At 41.3% G+C, this 22625-nt stretch overlaps 1 protein-coding gene across 3 annotated transcripts in view; it reads right to left on the reverse strand.

Annotated features, from left to right (window-relative positions):
* The window catches only part of slc12a4 (solute carrier family 12 member 4), a 29619-nt gene that overhangs the window by 1099 nt on the left and 5895 nt on the right, over positions 1-22625 (reverse strand). Inside the window, exons 2-23 of one of the 3 annotated variants that reach the window (XM_056411999.1) lie at positions 19586-19674; positions 19376-19501; positions 18622-18720; positions 17970-18024; positions 16084-16214; positions 13305-13546; positions 11803-12017; positions 10926-11090; positions 10649-10747; positions 10499-10556; positions 10239-10413; positions 9136-9254; positions 8116-8214; positions 7872-7991; positions 7125-7229; positions 5074-5242; positions 4306-4501; positions 4032-4201; positions 1919-2050; positions 1686-1793; positions 1377-1591; positions 8-141 (exon numbers count right to left, since the gene is read on the reverse strand). In XM_056411999.1, the coding sequence (XP_056267974.1) occupies positions 8-141; positions 1377-1591; positions 1686-1793; positions 1919-2050; positions 4032-4201; positions 4306-4501; positions 5074-5242; positions 7125-7229; positions 7872-7991; positions 8116-8214; positions 9136-9254; positions 10239-10413; positions 10499-10556; positions 10649-10747; positions 10926-11090; positions 11803-12017; positions 13305-13546; positions 16084-16214; positions 17970-18024; positions 18622-18720; positions 19376-19501; positions 19586-19674 (3021 nt within the window). Of the gene's footprint in view, positions 1-7; positions 142-1376; positions 1592-1685; positions 1794-1918; positions 2051-4031; positions 4202-4305; positions 4502-5073; positions 5243-7124; positions 7230-7871; positions 7992-8115; positions 8215-9135; positions 9255-10238; positions 10414-10498; positions 10557-10648; positions 10748-10925; positions 11091-11802; positions 12018-13304; positions 13547-16083; positions 16215-17969; positions 18025-18621; positions 18769-19375; positions 19502-19585; positions 19675-22625 lie in introns of all 3 variants that reach the window. The other 2 variants (XM_056411997.1, XM_056411998.1) reach the window with 2 other exon arrangements.

Here is a 22625-nt window from a genome sequence, read left to right on the forward strand (position 1 = left end):
AGGATACAGTTCTCGTCCCCGTCGGCGTCGCGAGGCGGCCCCGGCATGTTGAGGAGCACCAGTCGAGCGTCGTGGGACCTGTTGACGATGACCTCGTTCAGCTTCACGGCCGTGTGCATCCGCCGCACGTTGGACTGATCCCTGGAACACGGAGAGAAAAATACACATGAGACGCTCCGGGGTTTTATTGGTGGTTAAAGAATAAATAAAGCCAGAGGCGTCGTTAGGCCTATTTTAGGGGGGCTTCAGCCCCTTAAAATGTTCTCCAGCCCCCAAATATATATTATAATAATAATAATAACTTTATTTATATAGCACCTTTAAAAACAAAGTTCAAGGCAAAACAAATAAAATAGTAAGAAACTAATATAATATTTAAAATATATATATATTAAAATTAAATTAAAAACAGACACACTAAATTAGGGGAACCAATGTTCTGCATAAAAGGATGAGATCACTTAAAAGCTGTTCTATAAAAATGGGTTTTAAGAAGTGGTTTAAAAGAAGTCACTGATATTATATATATATATATATATTTTATTTCATTAAATTAAACTATTGTTTCTCACGTGGACACATTATTTATAAATAGCATGCTAGATATGTGTGTGCATTCTGGTTTGTATGTGTTATCCCCCTTCAAATAACATTCCAATAGCCCACGGGTCGGGAACCTATGGCTCTTTTGGTGACAGCATATGGCTCCCAGACAATTCTGAGTAAAAAAAAAAAAAATCTCCGCCCGCCCCCCTGTAATTTTCTCTATCGCGCCAGATTACAGCAGAAGTAATTTAAGGTCCCTTTCTTAAAGACGTCTTTGTTCTTTTATTGAACTAAACGTCTGTTATTGATCGTATCTAATCAGCAGCATGTCACTCTGTCTCTACTTGTCGCGTTAACACTTCTCGGCTCGCCGTCTCGCGCCGCAGAGCGCCGATGCCGGCGTGTGCGCGCATCGGGGCGGAGCAAAGAAAAAGTCACCTGCACCCCCCCCCCTAGTATCATGCAGCACCAGAAGTCACATTAAAAGCAAGACATATTTAATTTATTATATGTTCAAAATACTATATGGCTCTCAATGAAAGATATTTAGAAATAATTGGCTTTTATGGCTCTCCCAGTCAAAAAGGTTCCTGAGCCCTGCAATAGCCTATCATCATACCTAACAATATATCCCACTGGCACTAGGACCTTGGGGAGGCTGCTGAAAAAAACTACAGCGCAAAATCAGTTTCTGATTGAACCACTCCATGAACTGTCTCTAATATTGCCGCATACATACCCCATTATACCACTGCCCTCGGGGCTCAGCCCCCCCCCCCCTTCTTTGAATCCTACAAACGCCCCTGGTGAGAACCCTGAATGCAACTCACGGTTTGAGGCTCATGAGCTCTCTGAAGTTCTCGGGCGCGTTCTTCTTGTTCCTCCTCTCGGCCTCGCATTTCTCTCTTGTCCAAGTCATCTGGACCTTCTCCGGAGGCGCCTCCAGCACCTCCTCCTCCTCGTCCGAGTACAGACTCCCCATACGCACCAAAGAGTGTCTGTCCTTCACCAGCTGGGCCTGCAAGTGTAAATACACTGGCTGGAACTATAGATTACAGATTCAAAATTGTAGCAGACCACACAGAAGATTCTATTGATTTATCATGAATAAATATGACACACACACAAAGAAAACATACCTCTCTTTCTCTCTCTGCACTGGACAGCCTCATCTGCCTCAACATCTGGGACCTCTGCTCCATCATCAACGTTCTCTCATAGGTGTACGCTGAGATGTCACTGTCGTGCTGCAGTAGCAGTACAAAGTAAATGTACATATGTGTGGTTAATCCAGTCTAAGTTCAATATGTTCTGGCTCTAAAACATTAAAAAGAACCCTATAGATCGGTGGTGGTGTGTAAGTTCTCCTCACCATCTCCACCACCTCCACCTCGGCCTCTATCCTCAGCTGGTACAGGAACATGGCCAGATCTTTCTTCATCTGGATGCTGTTGTCGTCCATCTGGGCTACAGTGAAGATACGCATCTGGCATTTCCTCCAAACCTATACACACATATATATACAGATATAACCACAGTGTAATACCATGTGCTATACCCAAAACAGGTCAATGTAACCACGTTCTATACCCAACACATAGGCCCAAATAACTATGTTCTATACCCAACACATAGGCACATATAACCATGTTCTATACCCAACACATAGGCCCAAATAACTATGTGCTATACCCAACACATAGGCACATATAACTATGTGCTATACCCAACACATAGGCACATATAACCATGTTCTATACCCAACACATAGGCCCAAATAACTATGTGCTATACCCAACACATAGGCACATATAACCATGTTCTATACCCAACACATAGGCACATATAACTATGTTCTATACCCAACACATAGGCCCATATAACCACGTTCTATACCCAACACATAGGCCCAAATAACTATGTGCTATACCCAACACATAGGCCCAAATAACTATGTGCTATACCCAACACATAGGCACATATAACCATGTTCTATACCCAACACATAGGCCCAAATAACTATGTGCTATACCCAACACATAGGCACATATAACCATGTTCTATACCCAACACATAGGCCCAAATAACTATGTGCTATACCCAACACGTAGGCACATATAACCATGTTCTATACCCAACACATAGGTCCAAATAACTATGTGCTATACCCAACACAGGCACATATAACCATGTTCTATACCCAACACATAGGCACATATAACTATGTGCTATACCCAACACATAGGTCCATATAACTATGTGCTATACCCAACACAGGCACATATAACCATGTTCTATACCCAACACATAGGCCCATATAACCACGTGCTATACCCAACACAGGCACATATAACCATGTTCTATACCCAACACATAGGCCCATATAACTACGTGCTATACCCAACACATAGGCCCATATAACTACGTGCTATACCCAACACAGGCACATATAACCATGTTCTATACCCAACACATAGGCCCATATAACCACGTGCTATACCCAACACATAGGTCCATATAACTATGTGCTATACCCAACACAGGCACATATAACCATGTTCTATACCCAACACATAGGCCCATATAACCACGTGCTATACCCAACACATAGGCCCATATAACTATGTGCTATACCCAACACATAGGCCCATATAACTATGTGCTATACCCAACACAGGCACATATAACCACGTGCTATACCCAACACATAGGTCCATATAACTATGTGCTATACCCAACACATAGGCACATATAACCATGTTCTATACCCAACACATAGGTCCATATAACTATGTGCTATACCCAACACATAGGCCCATATAACCATGTTCTATACCCAACACATAGGCCCATATAACCATGTTCTATACCCAACACATAGGCACATATAACCATGTGCTATACCAACACATAGGCACATATAACCATGTGCTATACCAACACATAGGCCCATATAACCACGTGCTATACCCAACACATAGGCCCATATAACCATGTGCTATACCCAACACATAGGCCCATATAACCACGTGCTATACCCAACACATAGGCCCATATAACTACGTGCTATACCCAACACATAGGCACATATAACCACGTGCTATACCCAACACATAGGCACATATAACCACGTGCTATACCCAACACATAGGCCCATATAACTACGTGCTATACCCAACACATAGGCCCATATAACTACGTGCTATACCCAACACATAGGCCCATATAACCACGTGCTATACCCAACACATAGGCACATATAACTATGTGCTGTACCCAACACATAGGCACATATAACCAGTGTAATATCCAACACATGTGACTGTAGTTGCTTTCAGAAAACAAACTTCAATTAACACAACTAAATACCCTCAAACTAAAACAAACAAAGACTATTCAAGGACAGAAAATAACAACATTGTGTTATTTGCAACATAACATCTAAAGTAGCATTGGAATGAAATTAAAAAGATATATAGATATACTTTGTGAAGTTTGAGCAGGAAAGGCAGCAGCATCAGCATCCCCCCATCGTGGACGATCCACCAGACGTCGATGTTGCCATCGGTGAAGCGCTCGTGGTTGCTCGGGTAGAAGGACACGTTTTTGGGCACCATCAGGGCCAGGTGGGCAGCGGTGGTGCAGCGAACTGTGTCTGAGTGGAGATGAAGGGAAACCAACACAGAATGTATCCCGCATAGCGTGTTCAAAAGGAGCTTTATCTTGAGGTTCATAAGAGCTGATTGCTAAGTCTCTTACTGATAAAAGTCTTCCAGGCGCGAGGGTCCTCGCTCTGCCTCCAGCCGTAAGGCCAGCCCATCATCACAGTGTTGTGCTTCATGCCCCCCAGACCGCAGGACTGGATCAGGTGGACGATGCCCTCCCGCACCTTCGACGCCACCACGATCTGGCAGAAACCTTTGACTCGCTCGATCTCCATCATATTCTTAATGGCCTGGCAGAAAAAAATGTGGAAAAACAAAAAGGAGTAAGCAGATAAACCATGTTTAACCTGGTATAACCCACACTATATATGCTTTAAAATGAAAAAGTGTGTATAGAAAAACCACTAAATAAGGTTGTACCTTCACTACCTTGATACATAATGCATGAGTATTGTCTTAGCACTGTGAATCTTGGATGAATGATTCATTTCTCCGGTTGTTTTTAACATCGAAAAACCTTTTTTTCTTCCACCAAACACATCACATTATGAAAAATGTTCCCTTATTTTATCCGAAATGGCTCATTGGCCCCATATTGCAGTGACAACAACAACAATCTGCTTCTAGCCGTGGCCATTGATTAAAGTGACAAATGCTTCAACACACACACGGTTGCTGGGGAAGAAACGTCCCGAAAACGTCACAAAAATCCACAATGAAGCCCTTTTTTTTGTGTGCTTCATTTTGCTTCCCACAGCACAAAAGGTGGTCGTTTGTAACAATTAGTTACGACGCAGTCAGCAACGGAGCACAATGGAGGACCGCGTAGCGCCTGTTCAGCACACCCCTTTCTAGCATGTACCTGCTCGGCCGCCTGCATTTCCCCATAGCTGTCCAGGAAGTTGCCCTGGACGACGGAGCCCACAATGGTCAGACCCTTTCCCGCCTTCAGCTGCGAGGCGAAGGTGAGAAGACGAGGGTATTTCACGTGGAGGTCCTCGTCGAGCTTCAACAGCACGAGCAGCTGAGGCCTGTGGAGTCAAAGAGAGTCAAGAGGATCCAAAAGGTCCGGATCGAAGGTCTAAGACCAAAGTATTGATGACATGCATATTAATAACAATCCATTTAATATATAGAGCGCTTTTTTAGGTACTCTAAGACACTGTAAATGTTAGATTCACACACCGTGGACACAGCTACAGGGAGCAATTCAGGGTTAAGTGTCTTGTCCAAGGAAACATCTAATCGAGCCGGGATTGAACCGCCAACCCCCTGATTGAAAGACAGACCTGCTAACCACTGACCCACAGTCGCCCAAATTGTTTAACTGTATATAAAGCACAGGCATAAGATGATGCAAGTGTTCATCTATCGAAACAACATTTTCTGAATTGGGGGTTGGTTGATCAAATTTGACTTTTCAAGTGCATTTACATTTATATCTATAGGTTAAACAGGGATGTTGAGCCATCGAAGGCACATAAAACTGTTAAATGACAGTATTTGACTGTGAATAGGGTACATGCTGTTGGAGAAAATCATCATATAGCACAGTTTGAACTCACTACACAAAGCCATCAGGAAAAAAAAGGTTTATATAACTTGTTATGTCGTAAACTTCTGGTTGCGCAACAGATGTTTCCTATAGAGATTGTGACATCTATTCATAGAAAGAGGAACGCCTGTGCCCTAAACTTCCCGTGACTAATGTGTTCTTCAACAAAAAGAGTCCTTTTGGTAAGCTTGCACACCCTAAAAGAACATGTTTGGGAAGCAGAAGGGGCTCTGGTTGCTGATTCCTAACGACTGATTTAATGGGGGGGAAAGTCTGAATTTACACAGTAAGTAGAAGCTGAATATCCTAAAACATTGGACTTGTTTGAACGTTGCCTTGTGCTCATTAAAGCTTCTTCAAATCAGGAGAGAGAACATTTCTATGTGTGACCGAGACTTTATATAAAATAACTCTCGTCTCTTCTCTACCACACGTATTCCAGCTTTAACTAGACATCTGGACATTGTTTGACCTCTCAACCCCCCAGGCAGGCGTACTGGACTGGTTTCTCATTGTATTGACACACCGCCTCCATCGCATTCTTTATTCCACTTTCAAGACCTTCACGACCTACAAAACCTCCAATACCTTCAAGATCTCCAAGACTTCCAAGAACTTCAAGACCTTCACTAATTTCAAAACCATCAAGACCTTCAAGACTGTCAAGACTTTCAAGACCTTAAAGACCATCAAGAGTTTCAAAACCTTCAACACTCTCAAGATCTGTAAAACCTACAAGAGCTTCAAAAACGTTGAGACATTCAAGTACTTCAATACTTTCAAGATCTTCAAGACCTTCAAAAACTACAAGACCGTCAATACTTTCAATACGTTCAATACTTTCAAGCCCTTCAATACCTTCAAAAATGTCAAGACGTGTTTAGCTGCCGTCATCACGTTTCAGAATGAGTGGGAAGAGAGGAAGTGCATCATCATATTGGTTATATATCATATCGAAAGACGTCACGCTAACTTTGTGGAAATGCCGAGCAAGCGTGAGAGAAATTAACCACAAAGGAAACTTCCTTCCTCAGGCCACGACTTCCCAAAGTACACCGTTCACTCATTGTGTGTCCTTGTTGGGTAAATCTATCATATGTGGATACATTAGTTCGGCATCATCATCATTCTCCGGGGCCATTTTCACCTATTGTGCATTACATCTGTGCCAACACTGGCAGGATTTTGATCAAACCTGCAGCTTCTCCGAGCCAACACGTTTAAAATAAATACATTGACTGCATAAACAATGTGAAATATGTCTTGGTCCTCAGAGGGTGGCAGTGTGGGATGTTTTATAGTCCACATGCAACCCCGAAGAGTTGCTGTGGATACATTCAGAGAGTCTCTCGCAGTACCTCCAGTTCTTGGTGTGCGGGGGTCCGACCTCGAGTCTCAACAGGGCGTAACGCGCAGCGCTGAGGGACAGGCCTCTTATTCCATCTCCCCACTCCTTCTCCGCTCTGTTGTTTGTGAGAGGAAGACACACAACCAGCATCCATTACAGACATGACAGAAGCACAGAGACACGACCCAAAAACAAATATGCTAATTGGCCTCAAGACATACCCTTGGTACGCACCTTAATAACCGGCCTGACAGCCGCAACAAAAATGCTAGCAATGTGCTGGAGTCCGCCGCACACTCTTACGAAACCCCCGTGGTTAGCTAGCTCCCTTGATGGAGTGAATATGGAAATTTCAATAACTAGAATACATGTTGCTAAAGAAAGAACTATCTTATCCTGGTCCACGGCTTTAAGCAAAATTCAACAATATATATAATTGTAACGTAATATAATACATTCCCTTATATAATATCTGGAGATTTATGAGGGGGGTGGGCGTCGCCAACAGTGGGAGGGGGGTAAATTAACAGTATTTATGTGTGTGTATGTCTTAGGGTATGCAGGTATGTGCATGTATATATTAATATGTGTGCAGGTTTTTGCATGTCTACCCGTATTTATATATATCTATTTTTTATTTTTTATTTTTTCATTTTCATTTGTTATTTTCATGTTTTTTGTCTGAGTACCTTTGTATACGTACACTGTGTTCATATTTTCCTTTGCATGTGCATATCATGGGGGGGGAAAGCCATACCCTTGGTACTCTATGTATTTGTAGATCATCCCAGCGATCACCATGGCCACCAGAGCGTAGTACCAGGAGGAGATGAACATCAGGGCCAGACACATGCTCATGCCGAGGAAGGACAGAGCCCTGTGGGGGGGGGGCGCATGAACCAACAACAGCATTATTATATAAGTATGACGGCCAGGACGACCTGGGTGGTAAAGAAGAGAAACTGTGCTCCCCAACCCCCCATCGTAAGAAATATACTAACCAGTGGTAATATTTAAACCTCGGCCTCCAGTTGGGCGTGCGTAAAAGAGTCTGAACGGCACAGGCGAGGTTCACGAAAAGATAGCACATCAAGAAGAACCTGTTGAATACAACAGAAGCAGGATGTGCAACACGTTTGAAGTCAACATGCATGTGGCGTAGTGGGCCTGGAACTGAACTGCGTCTTCACGATGTTCGAGTGAAATAAGAGTACACTACAGCATTGGTTTTTTTCAATGAATATAACATTAAATAAATCATAAATACACTCTCTACATAGTGAATGTGTAAATGACTATTCTCTGGTGTGTAATGAAGTCTCTACAGAGGTGTGTAGAGGCCCATCTCCAGTGTTCTAATGGTACGTTGTGTTATCGCCTTAGAAGACTAGCGGAGGGGTAGAAAACACTATAATCCCGTTTTATGTGAGCGCAGCTGAAAACAGTTATGCTGCTGAGAGAAGCTATAAAACTGGCCTTCCTTCGAGCTAGAAGCTTGAAGAACTAAGTTAATATCTGCGTGTTCATAATGTTCGAGTGAAATAAGAGTAAAAAATTGTTTTTTCCAATGAAGGTCACATTAAATAAATCATAAATACTCTCTGTACATAGTGAATGTGGTACATGACTATTCTCTGGTGTGTAATGAAGTCTCTACATAGTGTGTAGAGGCCCATCTCCAGTGTTCTAATGGTACGTTGTGTTATCGCCTTAGAAGACTAGCGGAGGGGTAGAAAACCCTTTAACCCCTTTTTATGTGAGCGCAGCTCAAAATAGTTATATTGGTAAGAGAAGCTATAAAACTGGCCTTCCTTTGAGCCACAAGTTTGAAGAACTAAATTAATATTTCAAATAAAAAAATCATAATTTCTATCCTTGTCAATATCGCGACTATATTTTCTATTAATTTGTTTAATAATTTTAGAGATAAAAGTGTAAGTTTTCATGGAAACACCAACTTGTGTGGGTGAGCCCCAACCTTGTGTACATGTTATCCTGTGAGCATGTGTGTGTGGCCTCACATGGAGAGGATGGGGGCCACCATGTCCAGAGAGGCGATGAGGATGCCCAGCTCCGCGATGAGCCCGGTGAGCAGCAGGGCCCAGGTGGGCTCTCCGTTCATCTTCCCGTGACCAAACACCTGAGACAAAAACACAATACAAATAAATAATCCTTTGTGAGGAAGCAAATGCAAATCACTTCATGTTTAGTGTCTGCATCATATTCAAATAAGCCTGCTAGTCAAATACGAGAAAGCTGGTCACAATGTACTCATTGAGCAACATTATTATAGCTCATAATACTTACTTACTTCTAATAGTATGTATTTATTACTTTAATAATATGTATATACTTACTTTAATAGTATGTATTACATACGTTTAATAGTATGTATTACTCACTTCTAATAGTTTGTATTACTTAATTGTAATGGTTTTTATTTCTTATTTGAATGTTTTTTATAACTTACTTCTAATAGTATGTATTACTCACTTCTAATATGTATTACTCACTTCTTCTAATAGTATGTATTACTTATTTTGAATGTTTTTTATTACTTACTTTTAATGGTTTTTATTACTTACTTCCAATAGTATGTATTACTAAATTCTAATAGTATGTATTACTTACTTTTAATGTTTTTTCTTATTTACTTTTAATTGTTTTTATTACTTTTAATGTTTTTTATTACTTACTTTTAATGTTTTTTATTACTTCTAATAGTATCTATTGCTAACTTTTAATATGCTGTAGCTTTGCATTGTGTGTATTGTGTGTTATTCTTATACTGTTGTATTGTGTCATATCCTGTACTGCTTGTTAATGTTTTATATTGATTATTGTTTTATTGTTTTATGTTTATTATGGTCTGTCAAGGGACGACAGATGCTAATTATCTGTATCGCTCAAATCTGGTCCAGAGCATCAAATGGTGACATTAATGTTCTAACTGTGGTGCTTTTTAAATAAAGATAATAATAATAATTTCCAGCTCAACATTGAACGCGACTCACAGCTCATCCTAAATATTCAACGTCCATCGCGTGTTTAGGACGTAATAAGAAGCAGATGGTGGAGCAACTTCGGTGAGTCGAGTGTGTGGGAGACATTTCTGCCGTCTCACCCTGAGGAACGGGATGATGTTGTCCTTGGCGATGGCCTGGAGGAGTCGGGGAGCGCCAGTGAGGGACTGAAGCCCCGCCCCCACGGTAGAGAAGAAGGAGCCAATGACGATGACCCACGGAGACGGCCAGGAGAGCGTCCCCACCACCAGGTTCCTCTGAACGGCGTCCCCAAACCTACGAGTGTACACGAATACTGAGCGTCACCGAGACGTCTATCACGACGCTATCTTCCTTTTCTATCGTTTATTTTTCAACTTACTTGTCCCTGAGGACGACTCCTTCGATGCACGACCCAAACAAGATCACGGAGCTGAAATCTGAGCACAAAGAGGTCAAGGTGCACACGGCGACACCACGATGGAGATCAGATGTGCAAACGGTTATTCTGTTATCACCGGGATAAGGATACAAACAAGGGAAGTAGTGGTGATGGCTAAGATGGTTCCCACGGGGATGGACTTCTGAGCATCCCGGAGGTCACCAGAGCGGTTGGAGCCCGCCATGATACCTTCAAAGTAGAAAAGAAGACATGTAAAAAGCTGTTTAACTACGCCCCCTACTGGCTGGAATAGGGAAATGTACAAAATATAACAGAACAGGCAACATAATTCAATTTAACAATTGGTGGATGGATATTGCATTTTTTTAAAATCATGTTGATATTATATATTTTGCGAATTGTTCACCCGTTGCAGACGGGAAGAAGATGCCCACGAGGAGCGTGAAGGACGTGGCGATGTCGGCCGACACGTACAAGCCGAAGTTCTCCACGGCGCCGCGGCCGTCCGCCGACTGGAGGCCGGCTTTCTCCAGGATGTCCCCTTTGTGTTGGTAGTCGCTCCACATGTTCTCTGAGAAGAGAGGACATTAAACACACACTCCTGGGATGTATTGCAATATATATATATATATTATTCTTTAAAAAAAAATGTTATTCATACATACACACTATTTCCTCTTTATTGCAATATATATATACACACACACACACTGTTTCCTACCCCTTTATTTCAATGTATACACATATATAATTTGTATATATATATATTGCAATGTATACCTGTATATATATATATATTATATGTATATATATATATACATACTGTTTACTACCCCTTTATTAATATATATATAAATATCTAATAAATATACATACACACATCCCAATAAAAGGGTCAGAAACAGTGTAAGTAAATATATATATATATACACAACTTTTTTCAATGCTAATTTAGAGCATACATTTTAAAATATTCAAAACAATATGTTTGAAAACAAAAGAAGTACATTTAAGTAATTGCACAGAACTTACACTTAAAGTGTACTTTTCTTATAATTTATTTCTTGAAAAGTATATACTACAGTACAATTATTTTTAAAGTGTGTTAACATTTGAGTTTTAATAGGGATTTTCAAATGGGTGAAAGCTTAACTTTAAAATACTTTTAAAAAAATATTTCCAGAAAGTACATTTCTTTTACATTTATTTACAATGTAATATTGACATGTTCCGTATATTTTAAATACATTTTTGTATTTGGAACACAAGTCGGATAGAGTTACCTCTGAGGATGCCGCTGCCCAGGCCGGGGATGCTCTGGATCTCCGTCAGGTTGTTGTGAGTGAAGTAGTCGTCACACGGGGCGTCGCTCCCGTTGCCCGACGGGCAGAAGCTCTCCGCCAGCCGGCTGGGCGCCGACACGTTGCCCCGCGTTACCGTCTTGGAGCAGACGTCGAAGCCGTCCCTCACCAGCGTCCGGTTCCCCAGCATGCAGATCCTGCACCGCCACCACACGGAACCATGTAGAGCAATGCTGAGACTCAATATAGAGCAACACTGAGACGCCATGTAGAGCAACACTGAGACTCGATATAGAGCAACACAGACTCAATATAGAGCAACACTGAGACGCCATGTAGAGCAACACTGAGACTCAATATAGAGCAACACTGAGTCGCCATGTAGAGCAACACTGAGACGCCATGTAGAGCAACACTGAGACGCCATGTAGAGCAACACTGAGACTCGATAAAGAGCAACACTGAGACTCAATATAGAGCAACACTGAGACGATGTGTAGAGCAACACTGATACTCAATATAGAGCAACACTGAGACGCCATGTAGAGCAACACTGAGACTCAATATAGAGCAACACTGAGACGCTGTGTAGAGCAACACTGATACTCAATATAGAGCAACACTGAGACGCCACGTAGAGCAACACTGAGACGCCATGTAGAGCAACACAGACTCGATATAGAACAACACTGAGATACGATATTAAGCGACGCTGAGACTCGATATAGAGCGACACTGAGACTCGATATAGAGCGACACTGAGACACGATATAGAGCAACGCTGAGACCCCATGTAGAGCAACACTGAGACTCACTATAGAGCAACACTGAGACACCATGTAGAGCAACACTGCGACTCGATATAGAGCAACGCTGAGACGCCATGTAGAGCTACACTGAGACCCCATGTAGAGCAACACTGAGACTCGATATAGAGCAACACTGAGACGCCATGTAGAGCAACACTGAGACTCGATATAGAGCAACACCGAGACGCCATGTAGAGCTACACTGAGACCCCATGTAGAGCAACACTGAGACTCGATATAGAGCAACACTGAGACGCCATGTAGAGCAACACTGAGACACTATAAAGATATAGATAGGAAATATATGTATATATACATATATATACATGTATATACAGTATATATGTATATATATAAATGTACATATGTATACATATATATGTATATTTACATTGTTCTCATGCTAATTTAGAGTATACATTTTGAATAATTAAAAAAATATGTTAGAAAACAAAACTTAAAGAAGTACATTTAAATAATTGCACAGAACTTACTGTCCACTTAAAGTATATTTTTCTGAGTATATACAACAGTACAATTATTTTAAAGTGTCACAATTAAAATCAAGCCTGCGTTAGCCCAAAATACCAAACAGAGAATCATGACTCATCGCTCTTTGAGGACTGAATCGGTGGCCCCTAGTTCACTTCCTGTCACATGCTCCTCCAGACTCACGGGAACTCGGGGGGGTGCGTCAGGGACTTGAGGGCCCCGGCGTAGATGGAGACGATGGAGATGATGACGCAGGCCAGGAACAGGGACGCCAGCTTGTTGACGTACTTGACCCCCACGAACACGACCACGGCCATCAGGCCCAGGCACACGGAGCCGTACACGCGCATGTTGTTCAGCATGGCGCCGTCGCTCCCCGGGGGGTCCGTGGCGTGGAAGATGGCCGCCTGGGGGACCAGATATTTCTGAAGGGGGAACGACGGGAACCGTTATTGCAATATACACCCGGGCAAATATATATATACTATAATGTAATTAAAATATACTTAAAATGTCAACATTTAAATATAATATCAAAGAAATGTATTTTCTGATAATATAAGGTATAATAAAAGTTATATATATATTAAATACTTTAAATTATATACATTTTCTCCTAGATAGATATACAGTGCATTCGGAAAGTATTCACAGCGCTTCACTTTTTCCACATGTTGTTATGTTACAGCCTTATTCCAAAATGGATTAAATTAATTATTTTCCTCAACATTCTACACACAACAACCCATAATGACAAAGTGAAAACTGTTTTTTGCAAATTTTTGCAAATCTGTTAAAAATAATGAACGAAAACATAACATGTACATAAGTATTCACAGCCTTTGCCATGACACTCAACATTGAGCTCAGGTGCATCCTGTTTCCACTGATCATCCTTGAGATGTTTGATTGGAGTCCACCTGTGCTAAATTCAGTTGATTGGACATGATTGAGAAAGGCACACACCTGTCGATATAAGGTATCACAGTTGACTGCATATCAGAGCATAAACCAAGCCATGAAGTTCAAGGAATTATCTATAGACCTCCGAGACAGAATTGTATCGAGGCACAGATCTGGTGAAGGGTACAGAAAGATTTCTGCAGCATTGAAAGTCCCAATGAGCACAGTGGCCTCCATCATCCGGACATGGAAGAAGTTTGGAACCAGCAGGACTCTTCCTAGAGTCGCCCAGCCAGACTGAGCGATCGGGGGAGAAGGGCCTTAGTCAGGGAGGTGACCAGGAACCCGATGGTCACTCTGACAGAGCTCCAGCGTTGTTCTATGAAGAGAGGAGAACCTTCCAGAAGGACAACCATCTCTGCAGCACTCCACAAATCAGGCCTGTTTGGTAGAGTGGCCAGACGGAAGCCACTCCTCAGTAAAAAGCACGACAGCCCGCCTAGAGTTTGCAAAAAAGCACCTGAAGGACTCTCAGACCATGAGAAACCAAATGCTCTGGTCTGATGAAACAAAGATTGAACTCTTTGGCCTGAATGCCAAGCGTCATGTCTGGAGGAAACCAGGCACTGCTCCTCACCTGGCCAACGCCATCCCTACAGTGAAGCATGGTGGGGGCAGCATCATGCTGTGGGGATGTGTTTCAGCGGGAGGAACTGGGAGACGAGTCAGGATTGAGGGAAAGATGAATGCAGCAATGTACAGAGACATCCTGGATGAAAACATGCTCCAAAGCGCTCTGGACCTCAGACTGGGGCGACGGTTCATCTTCCAACAGGACAACGACCCGAAGCACACAGCCCAGTAACAAAGGAGTGGCTTCGGGACGACTGTGAAGGTCCTGGAGTGGCCCAGCCAGAGCCCTGACTTGAACCCCATTGAACATCTCTGGAGAGATCTGAAAATGGCTGTGCACCGACGCTCCCCATCCAACCTGATGGAACTTGAGGGGTTCTGCAAAGAAGAATGGGAGGAACTGCCCAGAAATAGGTGTGCCACGCTTGTGGAATCATACCCAAGAAGACTGGAGGCTGTAATTGCTGCCAAAGGTGCTTCAACAAAGTATTGAGCAAAGGCTGTGAATACTTATGTACATGTTATGTTTTCGTTCTTTATTTTTAATAAATGTGCAAAAATTTGCAAAAAACAATTTTCACTTTGTCATTATGGGTTGTTGTGTATAGAATGTTGAGGAAAATAATTAACTTAATCCATTTTGTAATAAGGCTGTAACATAACAAAATGTGGAAAAAGTGAAGTGCTGTGAATACTTTCCGGATGCACTGTGTATATATATATATATCCAGAAGAGAAATATATACTTTAATGTATTAAAAATATAATTAAAATGTCAACATACTATAAAAGAAATGTACTTTCTGCAAATATACAGTATAATAAAGTATATATATATATATATATATTTATTATATATTTTTTCTCCTGGATATATTTATGTATATATATATATATCTCTCCAGAAGAAAAATATATACTTTAATGTATTTAAAATATAATAAATACTCCTGGATATATATATATAATTTAATGTATTTAAAATATCCTTCAAATGTCAAAATTTCAATATACTATCGAAGAAATGTAGTTTCAGCAAATATACAGTTTTTAAAAAGTATATACAGGACTGTCTCAGAAAATTAGAATATTGTGATAAAGATCTTTATTTTCTGTAATGCAATTAAAAAAACAAAAATGTCATGCATTCTGGATTCATTACAAATCAACTGAAATATTGCAAGCCTTTTATTCTTTTAATATTTAATAATTTTTAAATTGTATTACAGAAAATAAAGAACTTTATCACAATATTCTAATTTTCTGAGACAGTCCTGTATATATATATATATAAATATATATATACACCCAGGCGAAACAATATATATTCTTTAATGTATTTAATATGTCAATAGTACATTTTAATATACTATCAAAGAAACTTTCTCCAAATATATAAAAAGTATACACGATACATTAAACTGACCAGGAAGATCTCGATGGCGCCCAGGATGTACATGGCCGAGGCGAAGGTGGTGCCCAGGTAGAAGCACAGACCCACGGCGCCTCCGAACTCAGGGCCCAGAGAGCGGGAGATCATGAAGTACGCGCCTCCGGCTGCACGAGAACACAGAGTTACACACGGAGCGCCTGGGACCATCACCTGGGTCACTTAGGACCATCACCTGGGTCACCTGAGTCCATCACCTGGGACCATCACCTGGGTCACCTGGGACCATCACCTGGGACCATCACCTGGATCACCTAGGACCATCACCTGGGTCACCTGGGTCCATCACCTGGGTCACCTGGGACCATCACCTGGGACACATAGGACCATCACCTGGGTCACCTGGGACCATCACCTGGATCACCTGGGACCATCACCTGGGTCACCTGGGTCCATCACCTGGGTCACCTGGGACCATCACCTGGATCACCTGGGACCATCACCTGGGTCACCTGGGACCATCACCTGGGTAACCTGGGACCATCACCTGGATCACCTAGGACCATCACCTGGGTCACCTGGGACCATCACCTGGGTCAGCTGGGACTATCACCTGGATCACCTAGGACCATCACATGGGACCATCACCTGGGTCACCTGGGACCATCACCTGGATCACCTAGGACCATCACCTGGGTCACCTGAGTCCATCACCTGGGACCATCACCTGGGTCACCTGGGACTATCACCTGGATCACCTGGGACCATCACCTGGGTCACCTGGGACCATCACCTGGGACTATCACCTGGATCACCTGGGACCATCACCTGGGTCACCTAGGACCATCACCTGGGTCACCTGGGACTATCACCTGGATCACCTGGGACCATCACCTGGGTCACCTGGGACTATCACCTGGGTCACCTGGGACCATCACCTGGGTCAGCTGGGACTATCACCTGGATCACCTAGGACCATCACATGGGACCATCACCTGGGACCATCACCTGGGTCACCTGGGACTATCACCTGGATCACCTGGGACCATCACCTGGGACCATCACCTGGGGAACCTGGGACTATCACCTGGATCACCTAGGACCATCACATGGGACCATCACCTGGGTCACCTGGGACTATCAGCTGGGACCATCACCTGGGTCACCTGGGGAACCTGGGACTATCAGCTGGGAACATCACCTGGGACCATCACCTGGGTCCATCACCTGGGGAACCTGGGACCATCACCTGGGTCACCTGGGACTATCAGCTGGGAACATCACCTGGGACCATCACCTGGGTCCATCACCTGGGGAACCTGGGACCATCACCTGGGTCACCTGGGACCATCACCTGGGTCACATAGGACCATCACCTGTGTCCATCACCTGGGTCACCTGGGTCACCTGGGACTATCACCTGTGTCCATCACCTGGGTCACCTGGGACCATCACCTGGGACACATAGGACCATCACCTGGGACCATCACCTGGGTCACCTGGATCACCTTGGACCATCACCTGGGACACATAGGACCATCACCTGGGACCATCACCTGGGACCATCACCTGGGTCCATCACCTGGGTCCATCACCTGGGACTATCACCTGGTCCATCACCTGGGACACATAGGACCATCACCTGGGACCATCACCTGGGACCATCACCTGGGTCCATCACCTGGGTCCATCACCTGGGACTATCACCTGGTCCATCACCTGGGACCCAGACACCTGGTCCATCACCTCTGGTCTTCGCCAGGACTCGGTTGTAAAGAACATTTTAATCTCAAAGAAGTTTTTCCTGGTTAAATAAATGTAAATAAAATAAAAAATAAACAATTTCGCAAAATCTGTTAAAAGGTGACAGAAGCTTCTACCTGACGGTCGGCAGACGGACTCAAAGGGTTCTAAAGAATCACCTGGAACGACTCCGTTGGTGGCGATGGCGCTCATGGAGATGGCGGTGAGCATCGTCTGGAGAGGAAAGGACAGCATGAGGATGAACATGGGAAAGCACACGCACACGCATGTGTTAGTCAACACGGGTTCATCTTCAGTCACGTGACCTCTGGAGAGACATCGTCGTCGACCTTTTAAAATATATTGTCGTGGTGCTTTGAGCTCAGGTCGGAGGAAACATGTGTATTATTTAATACTAATTATATTATGTTATATTTAATAATATTTATATTGTGTATTATTTTATAAAAAGTATATTGTATTATTTAATAATTATTATATTATGTATTATTTAATAATAATTATATTATGTTTTATTTAATAATAATAATTATATTGTGTATTACTTAATAATATTTATATTGTGTATTATTTAATAATAATTATAGTGTATTATTTAATGATAATTATATGATGTATTATTTAATAATAATTATATTGTATTATTTCATAATAATTATATTATGTATTTTATTTAGATTCTCTGAGGACCGGCTCCTTTAAATAATGACTTCTACTAATGCAACCACGTGGATCAGATTGGTATAGCATCACAGAGAAGTAGTGTGTGTGTGTGTGTGTGTGTGTGTGTGTGTGTGTGCTCAGACTAACACAGGAGCAGCACATGAGGACGATGAGCAGCGACTGCATGACGCCGGCCGTCCCGACGATCCACGTCAGCCGGAGAAAAAGAATCACGCCGAAGATATTCTGAAGACACGGCAGGTACACGCCCATCAGGGTGCCCATGTTGGGAGACTGGGAGAGAGGGGGGGGGGGAGAGAGAGGGGAGAGAGGGGGGGAGGGAGAGAGAGGGGGAGAGAGAGAGGAGGAAGGGGGCGAGAGAGAGGGAGAGAGGGGGCAAGAGAGCGATGGGCGAGAGAGAAAGAGAGAGAGGGAGAGAGGGGGCGAGAGAGCGATGGGCGAGAGAGAGCGGGGTGGAGAGAGAGGGGGGAGGGGGAGAGAGAGAGGGGGCGAGAGAGAGGGGGCAAGAGAGCGATGGGCGAGAGAGAGGGAGAGAGGGGGCGAGAAAGCGATGGGCGAGAGAGAGCGGGGTGGAGAGAGAGAAAGAGGGGGAAGAGATGGGAGAGAGAGAATAAGAGGGAGAAAGAGAGATAATATTGATGATAGGAAACACGTGTATTGACCTGTCGTATTGATCTGTTCTTGTTTTTAAGGTCATGTGACATCATCTGAGCTCACGAGCATCACTCAACAACTCTTAATGCAGGACGAGAGAGAGAGAGAGAGAGAGAGAGAGAGACGGAGAGAGACGGAGAGAGAGAGGGAGAGAGAGGGTCATGTTTCTAAACCTCTAGTGATTAAAACCCAGCGGTGCAGAGAGCTCCTGTGGGTGACCCCTGACCTTGGGGGTCTTCCTCCGCGAGGCGCTCTCCTCCTCCTCGTGCTCCCTCGCTCCCTGGGTGATGTTGGTGTAGCTGACCAGGCGGCTGAGCAGGGAGGAGACCTTCGGCCGGATGTCCAGCTCTTCCTGTGAGGAAGAAGGGAAGCTGAGTGAATGAGTTCTACGCGGCGACATCATTCGGTGGAACGTGTTTGGGTGAATCTGAATCACCTCGAACAGCGCCAGGTTCCTGTCGTAGAAGTCGTTCCTCTTGGGAACGCCATCGAGGAACGGACTGTCTTCTTTATGAGGCCCGAGTCCTGTGGGAGAGAGACACTCACGGTCAACGTTAGGACAACGCTGCTTTAGAGCAGCAGTGTGAGCTACAGGGTTGATCAAATATATATATATATATATATATATGATTTATTGGCAGGTGAATATATATATATATAATTATTATAATAATTTATTATGTATGTATGTAGGAGAAAAAAAATATATATATACACACATATATACACTGTATGTATTTATATATATATATACATATATATAAATATATACATAATGTATTGACAGGAGAATATATAAATATATATATTTATATAAAAATATATATAAATATATTTATATTTAAATGTATATATATATAAATATATATATATATACACATATATTCATATATATATACATTTATATATATACACATAGATAGATATATCTATATCTAGATCTAGAATATATAAATATAGATAAAAATATATGTAAATATATTTATATATATACACATATATTTATATATACATATATTTATATAAATACACATATATATAAATATATTTATATTTATAAATATATTTATATATATATCCTTATATATATATTCTCCTGCACAAGATATATTGGAGGAATCCTTGTAAAATAAAGTGCAATGTGCTCGCGACTTGATTTGTATGAACGTTTGTAAAACCTGCTGCAGTCCCGTCTCCCGACGATACTTATTTACTGTAAAAGACATGTGTTGATTCAGAAGCCTCTCTAATGTAACAAGAAAAACAAATAGGTCAATCATCGCTTATTTAAATATATATTCAAGATCAGAAATACATGTCGTATTATTAAATGCATTAAGCTTTTCAGCTTTTTAGTATACATAAAATATTAATTAAATTAATTAAAACAACTATTATTGGCTAAACGAGTCACAGTTACATCCACAATGTGGTAATTGATTTTTTAAAAAGAAATAAAAAATAGCTGGAAAATAAATATGTTTTTTTACGAGGTGTCAATAGAGATTAAAAGTCATTGATGGATAAATAATAAAACAGGTTTGTAATAAAAAATATAGATAGCAGCACAGTGCCATTGTCTGTGCAGTAATTAACAAAATAAAGTAGACGATAAAATACGACACTAATTTTTCCATGGCAATTTGGTTCTCAATATTCAGCCTTTAACTGCTATTATTAATTATAATGTGAACATCGTAATAATCCCCAAGAAGAAGCAGTAAACTTCAGGAACACAAATCATGCAGTGAAGTCCAGGTGATAATTAGATTTTACTCTCATTAACTTTTGAAGAAAAGAATCAAGCAGAGATGAGCACAGTTCTTGGGGCACACACACACACACTCACCTCATTATATAGACATTACCTAACCGTGGGTTATTAGATCTCGTCAACTTTACTAAACGGCATTTCAAAGCAAAAATGAATCCTGCAACAAAAAAAACAAAAAAAAGTCTGGCAATTTACCAAGTGGGCAAAAATAAATACATTCTAAACAGCGTTGAAAAAAGGTCCGAGCTGGTCTTCACTCACCTGAGTTCTGTGGCCCACTGCCTCCGGTCTGGGTCAGCATCGTTATGAGCTGCGTCCAGACGGCAGCACAGAACTACAGAACTCTGAGCTCCGGCTCTGGGGAACGGTCGATTACCATCCAGGACACTGAGCTCTGCCCGGGGGGGGGGGGGGGGGGGACTCATTCAGGGGGCCTGATCTAACACATGGGGCACCGTTAACTAACAACACACACATGCCAGATGAGAGACAAGACACGATGTCCGCGTTCTCAAATATGAGATCATTTGAGACATGAAAGAAGCCAAATCCCCAAATGGTTTCCCTCTTTACGGATCCCGAAACCAGCCGTGATTATAAATAATATTTTAAATACACAAAATCGATAGCCATGATTATAAGTCATATTTAAAAATGCACAATATCGATAGCCGTGATTATAAGTAATATTTTAAGTACACAGATATTTATATCTGTGATTATTAATAATATTTAGAAATACACACTCTCGATAGCCGTGATTATAAATAATATTTTTAATTCACACTATCGATAGCATGATTATAAATAATATTTAAAAATACACAATATCGACAGCCGCGATTATAAGTAATATTTTAAGTACACAAATATCGATAGCTGTGATTAATAATATTTAAAATTCACACTATCGATAGCCATGATTATAAATAATATTTTAAAATACACACTATCGATAGCTATTTCATTTCATTTAATTTATTTATTTATTTGTACAGGGACCGTACACATTTATGATTATAAATTATATTTTAAAATACACACCATCGATAGCCATGATTATAAGTCATATTTTCAATCAATATTCATGATTATAAGTAATATTTTAAAATACACACTATCGATAGCTATGATTATAAGTCATATTTTCAATCAATATTCATGATTAGAAGTAATATTTTAAGTACAAAAATATTTATAGCAGTGACTAAGTAATATCTTTTTAAATACACACTATCGATAGCCGTGATTATAAATAATATTTTAAATTCACACTATCGATAGCATGATTCTAAATAATATTTTAAAATACACGCTATTGATAGCCGTGATTATAAATAATATTTTAAAATGCACAACATCGATAGCCGCGATTATAAGTAATATTTTAAGTACACAAATATCGATAGCTGTGATTAATAATATTTCAAATTCACACTATCGATTGCCATGATTATAAATAATATTTTAAAATACACACCATCGATAGCCATGATTATAAGTCATATTTTCAATCAATATTCATGATTATAAGTAATATTTTAAAATACACACTATCGATAGCCATGATTATAAGTAATATTTGCAATCAATATTCATGATTAGAAGTAATATTTTAAGTACAACAATAATTATAGCAGTGACTCTAGGTAATATCTTTTTAAATACACACTATCGATATCCATGATAAGTCATATTTGAG

This window comes from Pseudoliparis swirei, chromosome 4, assembly GCF_029220125.1.
Source record: "Pseudoliparis swirei isolate HS2019 ecotype Mariana Trench chromosome 4, NWPU_hadal_v1, whole genome shotgun sequence".
Classification (NCBI taxonomy): Eukaryota; Metazoa; Chordata; class Actinopteri; order Perciformes; family Liparidae; genus Pseudoliparis; species Pseudoliparis swirei.